This window comes from Corvus brachyrhynchos, unplaced genomic scaffold, assembly GCF_000691975.1.
Source record: "Corvus brachyrhynchos isolate BGI_N302 unplaced genomic scaffold, ASM69197v1 scaffold194, whole genome shotgun sequence".
Taxonomy (NCBI): domain Eukaryota; kingdom Metazoa; phylum Chordata; class Aves; order Passeriformes; family Corvidae; genus Corvus; species Corvus brachyrhynchos.
The window spans coordinates 5089651-5099098 of record NW_008237890.1 but is presented as its reverse complement, the minus strand read 5'-3'; the positions used below and the strand labels follow the sequence as shown (position 1 = coordinate 5099098).

General features: G+C 34.4%; 1 protein-coding gene across 2 annotated transcripts in view; it reads right to left on the bottom strand.

The window, feature by feature from the left end:
* CCDC171 (coiled-coil domain containing 171) overlaps window positions 1–9448 on the bottom strand; it is a 155176-nt gene that overhangs the window by 68173 nt on the left and 77555 nt on the right. For both annotated transcript variants that reach the window (XM_017732890.1, XM_017732891.1), the window contains exon 19: window positions 7474–7659. In XM_017732890.1, the coding sequence (XP_017588379.1) occupies window positions 7474–7659 (186 nt within the window). The remainder of the gene's footprint in view (window positions 1–7473; window positions 7660–9448) is intronic.

Genomic DNA, 9448 nt, shown 5'->3' with positions numbered 1-9448 from the left:
GCGTCCATATTCTTCATGATTAAAAGAGGACAGCATAGGTACAGATTTTGGACGCTGAAATTGGTACAAATTTTGAAAAACCTTCCCCTTGAAAATCACTGAATACCTAATAGAGTGTAAAATTAAATTAAAAAATCAAATTATATGAAGGATAGGGATGGCTGGTGTCATAGTATGCAGCCAAGGGAACACAAGTGCAAAGCAATGCATCTCTTGTTTTAGTTTTATGCCAGTTAGATACATAATTATATTCCAACAGTTCAACTATATTTCAATAGCTGTTAGAAAGATTTTACTTATGGTTTCAGAAGAAGATATAAAGATATCTGCAGAATAAGTTTCACAAAAAGAGAAAGGGAGAACATGGGAAAACATGACTAAGGTGAAAAATGATGAGGCCCTGGAGATAGCCTAGATAAACAGCAGCAAAAAGCAAATCTATGTATAAAGGACTTCTATATCAAGAAGATATAGAATGTGTATAGCAAAAAGTCCTACACATTGATATCTACACTACCAGGAAAAATAGGGTTTAGAACACACTCTTTAAAAAATCACATGCTGTTTTAAAGATCTATTGATCCCCTCTGTACATCTCAAGGTAACACAGTTACTTTGTAGTTGATCCAATAATACAAAAAAGATCTCCCAGGCACTGGATTTACCAAGAAGCCTTTCCGTGTTTTTGAGTGAAAACTGAAAGACAGGTGAAGGTCTTGAAATAACAGGGATAAATGATATGTAAATACATATGCTTAATAACCACACACTGTAATAATAATAATCCCATTTTTCTTCCAAATTACTTGTCAATAAATCTTTCTCACTGCACTATAAATTCTAAGGTCATGGACAGAGGTATTTATTAGTATAATTACAATGCAGAAATAAAACCATTAAGCTTTTAGATCCTCATATTGTTCCATCTATTCTCTCCTTCCCCCAAGGGAGGCAAATAGTTCCTACAAATGGACTACCCAGAAAATATCAGAAGCTACTTGTAAAAGACTAAAAATGTGTGAGTTCATGCAATTACTTTGTTTAAGTTATATTTTCTCTCTATCTAAACCTCGACAGAATGCCAGATTTATCTTTTTTTTAGTACTATAGTGCAGCGATCAGACTCAGGACAAAAAGTATTCTCTGAAATAGGCAATGTTACTACACTATTAATACTAAAGCACTCTGGATTTCACTGTGAGCCAGTCAGTCATATATTGGACCAAAAAACCGAAGGTGTCAGCCATCTGTCGAGAAGTAACTTGCAGTCCAGATTTGTGGACTCTTGTTTCCACAATTTCATTATTCCCATGCACCAGTCTACCTGTATTGGTTACTTGCCTTCTTCCACAAACCACCAGAAGGGCACCTAAGTGCATGACTCATAAAGTGATTGTTGAAATGAGACTACTGAATCAGACTAGCATGAACAAACTTATTCCATAATTTTTTGGAGAAGGGTAAACCTATTCTTACCTGGAACTTAACTCCTAGCTGTAATTAGCTTTCAAAGATTAGCTAAAGTGATGCTATGTAAACATGACTTTTTACAGTGTTCTCAGAGTCTGTTACATACAAATTGTTTTAATGGTGAGAGCATTTTCCTCAGAGTTATCTTAAACTCTTCAGCAAGTTAAAAATAAAACATGAAAATTTCTTACTTAGGGATGCTTTTTCTTATTTATTAGATAAATAATGTTTACATCTGTTAGGTTGAACATAAATGTAATAAGCTGCCAATTACTTCTGTAATAAACTGCCAATTACTTTCATTCTCCCTCCAATGTAAAGTAGCAGCAATTTGGATATCAGTTTATTATTTTCTTGCTATGTAAAGATAGTAAATAATATACCTGAATAATATTCTTAATACCAACCAATAAAAGATTGTGTAGTGGCATAATTAAAAAAAAACGTTCACCTGGTATGAATGCATGTTCAAATTCCAATGTAAAACCCTAACATTGCTCAAAACTTAACTATTACTGACATTCAACTTGTAAAACTGGACAAAAGAGGAAATGCAGAGAAATGAAACAGTAACACAACAGTAATGCTGATATCCTTTCAAAATAACAGCTTCTAATTAAATTATGTTTGTGTGACTTATACTACAATATTTTGCATTGTTGCATTGACCTTCATGTTAATGCAAACATATAATGAGTTCATAACCACAAATTTTAACTTTATTCTTTCTCCCATTCTGGTCATTACTTACATATTTTCCAGAAAACTTGACTCAGGAAAGTTAAGGCAGACCTTCAGCAACTGGGTTGATAGTTGCTTGGCTGCATCATTGATGACTATGGCACAAAAACAAATCTAAAAGCCGTGTACTGACTTCATTCCCTCTAGACTAATGCTAATTCTGATGAATGTTCTAGATACAGAACAAAGGAAATACACAGACATGACCTGCCTAGAAATAAGGTTTCACCCAGAGGGTGATTGGGCATTGGAACAGGCTCCCCAGGGCAGTGGTCACAGCACCAGCTGGACAGAGTCCAAGATGCATTTAGACAATGCTCTCAGGCACATGGTGTGAGTTGGGAATGGTCCCATGCAGGGCCAGGAGCTGGACTTTGATGATCATTGTAGGTCTCTTCCAACTCAGGATATTCTGTGATTCTATGAATCTAACTCCCTGGACAAACCACAGAAGCGTGAAATTTAAAGTGAAGTTTAAGTTTAGAGATCTGAAATACAGATTCAGTAATAACAGAATGCAGCCTTTATCTCAATTGTGTTCTCTTTCCTTTTGCAAAAAAAAGCTCTCAGCTCCAGCCCACAATTGTGTGCTATGTGTCTTCCTATTATGTAAAGACAGCAGCTGCTAGAAGGAAGACTATCCCATAAACCTAAATTTCACATACAATGCATTGCAACCTACAAACAAAAAAGCACAAAGGATCAGCTCTATGACAGTTTCTAGTTAACCTAAATCTTTGAAGACTAAGAAGTTAGCAGTAGTGGAAATTATGTAACAGAGCCAAATGAACAGGCCTACTTATTTTACAAATAGTGTTAACACAAATTGAAATACGTGACAAATCTCTTTAACCTGTAATTTTTTGTACTAAGAAAACACATTACCTCTTTCGACTAAGAACAGAGCAGATGACAATACTAATCCATTCTTACCTACTTTATAAGTTATTTAGGTGTTCAGAACATAGTGTGGAAACTAAAAAAAAAAACCAACAACCCCCTATATTTAATTAATTAATTATGAATTTTTGTTTCTAACCTATTCAGAAGGGAGCTTGCTTCTCTTTAACATGCTAAACTTCATTAATACAAATTCTCTGTTAAGTTAGATGTTAGGGGTAATCATCTATACTACTTTCTTTAAAGAACAGCCTTACATTTAATCAGGCAATGCACAGAAATGCAGTTTCTTGACAATGTGACAAACAAGTTTTCAGAATCGACATATCCCTCAGTGCATCCAAATCCTAACAACCTTTTTGACTTAAGATGTCAGAGGAAAAAAAATCTCAAATCCTATTTCTATTCTTACTGCAATCTTTTTGAGAAGCATGAAAATCACTTGGTCTTCTTATGTAACTGAAGTCATTTAACCTTTCTCTAATTTAGAATACTGCAGTGTTTTCAGAAATAACTGTAAAACTGATTTATAAAGTAAGTGCAATGGTATTAGTAAAAGAAATTGTATAAATATTTGAAATGGCGTTTCAGGGAAAATGTGTGGCTATAAATGTATAAAGAGGAAAAGCAATGAAAAGCAGAAAATTGTGTACCACCTTCACCTCAAATTCACCCAAAAACTGAGAGCTTGCTGAAGGAAAACATCCCCTTCTAACAAACACAGAAATCCCAATCTTCATCTGAATTTAATGAATCCAGATATGCCTGTTGAGTGAAGGATACTCTGGACAGAGAGGATGTATGTATGATTTGAATGACATAGGTACTGAAAATAAACACTCCAAATCTTCCCACCAGAAAACATCTGTTGTGAGTGTTACAAAAGCATTTGGATGAGATTTTTTTTCCTCACTTATTTTGCCATAAATTAATGGCATCTTCACTAAACTCAGCAGATTAAACAAACCAAAAATTTAGGGTACCTTCTTCTAAAACAAGTATTGAAGTCTATGTTGAGGCATATCAGTATCAAGTTAAATGATTTAACATCTATTGCACTGGAGCGATTAATTAACAATTTATAGAACTTGTTCCATAAATAGAACCTTAAAAATATATTCTTTTTATTACAGGCACTAACATACCTAAAAGGAAGTAAGTACATAGACTGTGCATATCAATAGGGAAAAAAAAAAAAAATTTTACTTGATTAAGACCAGCTGGTAACAGGAATTAAAAATTTGTCTGTTATTGATACCTGTTTAGCATTTGTGTAAAAGTTTCTCTTCACAGAATGAGGAATCAGAGCAAATGATTCACCTCACCTAATAAAAAGAAGTGGTATTAAAGAGTTGCTTAGTTTCAGCTGACCTTGAACGTAATTGGCTACTTTGGATGTCTCCATGGTATATGCCATTAAGAAGATAAAAATATACAGGATTAAAATCTGAACTGATAAAGCTAAGAAATTAAGTATTACTCCTTTAATAAGCCTACTTTATGAAAGTACATGAATACCAAAATATCTCCTTACTGATTGCTGCTGAACTGTAAGTTTAAAAACAAGCTATAAAAAGTGAAAGTATCTAATATTTTAATATTTTTCTTCTTACCTGTTTAAAAATTATGAATAAAGAATTCAAAGCAAGTTTTTTTTTTTTTCACTCCATGATACTCTACTCTACCTGACCTCACTTGTATGTCACCATACTCACCAAATTTTTATATACACTTAGTCTATACCAGTAATATTATTTTGTATCTTAAGATGCAGATGGAGGCATGTATTTTTCTATTTTACTTTTTACAGTGCTTTTTTTTTCTTTATTACTTAAGCACTTAAAAACCTATACAATTCTAAGAACAGTGTTTTACAAGGGCAATGTTGATTATCACAATGATTAGGTTGTTTCACTGTCGTGAAAAATGAGAGCTACAAAAAAACCCAAACATTTTAAGTCACAAAATCCAATTAGCTAAGGAAAAGGGACTGTCAATTAAAATGTCAGGGCAAAGGCAAAGACCATTTCTTCCTGTTGTGAATAAAGGCATGAACAAGGTTGGATTGTGGTAAACTGTGGGAGAGAAGAGACTTTTTCTTAAATTTTAAAAACCAAACATATAGAGCTCAGAATTAAAAAAGTACTTTTACTCCTTGGTATCAAAGTAGGTTATATTAGACTGCCACTTGAATTTTGAAAGCACTTATTCAACACAGGTTCAGAAATGTAAAAAACAATGACAAAAAGTGAAGGTGAAATGATGATTTAGGATGCATACATTATAAAATTGTATCTGCATGACTAAAAAAAAAAAATCAAGGACCACTAGATCATTAACATGTGTTGACATGTTACCACAACTGTTCTTGTCTCCTTTTTTGATACAGTCACAGATACAGGCTCTTACAACCAAAATGCAATTTCGTGCTGCCTCTTGTAGTAAACATCATAAAGAAATTGAGAGATATCAATTAATCTTCTAAGTTGAGGGACAGTACACAGCAAAAAGTCTACAACTTAAATTTGGTTTAAAATTCCTCCGTGGAAAGGATTGAGACTTAAAGAGTAATAAACCAAATCAGTGTATCTATAAGTAGTAAACTTCAGCCCTAAGGTTTATTTTGTCAATGTTCTTTGCCTCCATCCTATCATCTACATTATTACATTGCATTGTATCTTTAAAGCTTTCAGCAATAACCAAGCATTTTACACTAAAGGAAGTTGTTCCAGTAGCAAACAACTGTTAAAGGACTGCAGAATTAGGATGCATTTTAGGATCACTACTGTCTCCAAAAAATTGTATCTAGCCTTCAATTAATAAAAACCAGAATCTGTAAAATATAATTCAGTATCAAATAATCTATGCAACATACTTGTTTAAAACTTCCTCCTATATTTTAATTGCCTACAATTGACCTTTTTCTGCATTTTCTCTGACTAAATGAAAAGGTGTGTTTTAAATAAAGTAAAACATGGTGAAAAAACATGTATTAATGGATAAAAAGTAGACACAAATGAAGACTTCAAATAGGATCTGTCTTCTAGTCCCTCCCTTCTTTATATTCCTAACAGCCATTTAAAAATCTTAAATCAAGCCTTTCTCAAAGAAGTCAAACACAAGACTCACAGCGTATACATACACTACAGTTATATCAGAAAGCAAATAGCAATTATTAACAAGCAACCTGACTGAAAACACTAAATAAGTTTATTCTTCCATCGAGATGAAACACCCACAAGTAGAACTGTGAGGGAGAAAAAGAACCCACAAAACCCAACAGGTAAATTGGAAATGTCACTGTCGTTTACCCTTAGTGAGGGTAAGGCATTTTTAGTAAATAATACCACTAGTGGAAACCCTACTTAATAAATTTAACAACATCCTTCAGCATCCTCCGTTATACATCACTTCAAATCTCAACTCTGCTGCAACTCATCCTCCTTGACATCTACTTTCATTGTTATATTTTCAATATTTCTGACATTTCTACTAGTTTTGCAGCTTGAATCATTTTGGCTCTCCTCCTGCTTGACACTTCGTCTCTCAGATTCGCAAGTGCTTCTATTTCTCAAAATACTGGAGAAGCAGTCTCTTTTGCTCAGTTGTCAATTCACAGAATACTGGGGGAGTATTCTTCTGTGAATTCTTCCAGGGAGATGGAAAGACAGTAGTAGGGCTGAAGAGCAGATACAAGCAGCAAAGCTTGCTTTAAATAGAAAATAAATAAAAGCTGCAGAGCTCAGGTCATCACCCATTATTGGCTTGCCATCACAAAGTTTTCTCTCTTCCAATGTTAGATATCCACCTGGTTTCAAACCTCTAATACTCTCTCTGTTTTTTCGTTTGTTATCAGAGATTCTGATAACATCATCTTTTCCCTTATTACTCATTATGTCTACAGAAAATTCTAAATTCTGATGAAAAAGGATTTCTCTCTATCGTCACCTTGCATATTCCTAACTGATAAACGTATTCTCCATCCTAGGATTATATTCAGGAAACAGACAGTACAGGTTTTAAAATATTACTGTGACCTCTATCAAAAATCAAAGTATCCCTGTACTTCTTCATTTGTTTTTTCTATAAATTGCAAACACCTTGGGATAGCTAGGACTGCTGTCACTTATGTCTCCTATAAATTTCAGACACTTCACATATATTAGTGTACATCACCTAGTTGCAAGAGCAGAAAAATGATGTTATACCTTGAAGTAGCATCTTGAAAGTGCTTCTGGAGTACCCTAAAATTTCAATGGAAATGTGTGCATTTACATTTTATTTGCACAAGAACTGCAACATTTGGCTTGTTCACCAAAAAGTAAATTTCAGGTGCCTAACTGAGAACAACAATCATCTTACCTGTACAGATTCACTTAAGACTTGGGTTTTATCTGCTTCCTCACTGAATTGCAATTCTAGTTTATTATTTAACTCCTGTAGCTGTTGTGCTTGTTCATTCAAAAGCAGTTGTGCCTGACACTCTCGATGTAATGCATTATTTAATTCTTCACATACACTTTCAAACCTCTCATGGGTGATCAATTTCTGATAAGAGAAATAAATTGTGTTTGATTATGTAACTATACTTATCTGTTTACATGCTTGACTTTCCAAGTTCCACTTGCAAACATATTAAATTCTAAAAGAAAATTATGCTAAAGGTTATTATTATTATTTAGGGTTTTTAACTCAAAGACAGACCACCAAGCAATAAAACGGCCAGACAACTTTATTCACTGTAATGTTCCGAAACAGCGTTCAGGCTACCATAAACAGCATGCATTTGCTATTCTATTCAAATTAACACCCGAGGTTGCAAAAAACCAATATTTAGAAGGAAATACGCAGATCAATGTCCCACATTTTAGTGCATATCTTGTTAACCCTTGTAAACATCTTCCTGAACTCTGATGCAGTCCAGTGCCTTAATTTTGTCTCCCCTGATGGGGGAGGCTTTTTAGAGTCTTTGCCAGGAGTCAGAGATGAACGGGACTTTTAGCCTTCTCTTTCTTCTGTAGTTGTTTAAGTCTTACTAGTGAAATACAAGCCACTGCCGTGACCCAGACATAGCATGAAGTAGAGAATGCAAGAAAAGCTGAATTATCAAGATTACACGGTCTTTTAAAGGTAAATCACTCAAAGAAAACTTAAAACGAAAGATATTTCACTTTTCTACCAATGTCTAGTAAATTGTCTGGTCATGCAGACAGGAATTCTGGAATTCTTTATCCAATCATCCCAAACTACTTCTACTGCAGAATATGGAGTATTAGAAGAAGAAGAAGGTCTGGAGAGCAACAACAATCCTCCATTTTGATGTCTTTTGCTTTTATCAACTTACTATATTAATAAACCCAAAAACTCTAAATTTTTCACCCTGTGACAATCTTACATAGTATTCTATCACCTAGTTCACACCAGCGTAGATTCTAATTCTTCCCAGAGGGTAGGCAATTTTCTCCATGGATGAAGGTCAAAAACAGTGTTGTCCAGGAGGGTAACAGGCAAAAACAGGCAGAGAAATATTCTCTGCATTCTGGGTTCCCACAAACTCTTTCTCCCTTTGGAAAATTGTTCCAGAAAGACAAAATAGTTCTTCAAGTAAAATCATTGTCTACATTTGAATGGCAATCTAAACTGTGATAATTTCTTCCAATTTTCCCAGAACTGTAAGCAAATAAAACCCAGGATGAGCAAAACTGAAAAATATTAGATATAATTTTTTCTGTTTGAGTAAAAAAACACCAATTTTTTATCAGCTAGGAAGAGGAAAGAGAATGGATGTGAGACCATCTGTTAAATATTCACTTGGAAGTGTCTTGATTGGGACACACTGACAGGTCTACCAGCTAGGCTCCAGTACCAGTGCTGCTCACAGCTACAGAAAATACTGCTTTTTCTGGGACACAACTGTTTTAGTTGTACTGTGTACCTGTAAAGCATGTATAAGAATCCTTAACCATTCACTATCTCAAATAGTTAAAACATCCGTTCAATTCTGAATGCAACCTACAAGAAATAAGCATAGTAGGAAAGGTGCTTAGTGAACCTCCAGCATGCTAAAGCAAGACAAGTTTCTTCCCCTCCAAGGACTGAAGGCACAGTTCTGTACGTATGACAGGGGTCAACTGAGAACCCTCCAAATGGCATCAATCCCTCAAACACCATGTCCATTAGTCATGATATTGTGGTTTCAAGTGGTTAAAGAACCTTTTTGTTGTGTCTTCTCCTTCCTGTCAGACGTATTTACAGGTTAGTGAATACATAGTGTTTAAGTAAATCAATCAGTGACAGCTAGGAGTCAGAGGAATTTGATGCATATATGCTAGCAGGA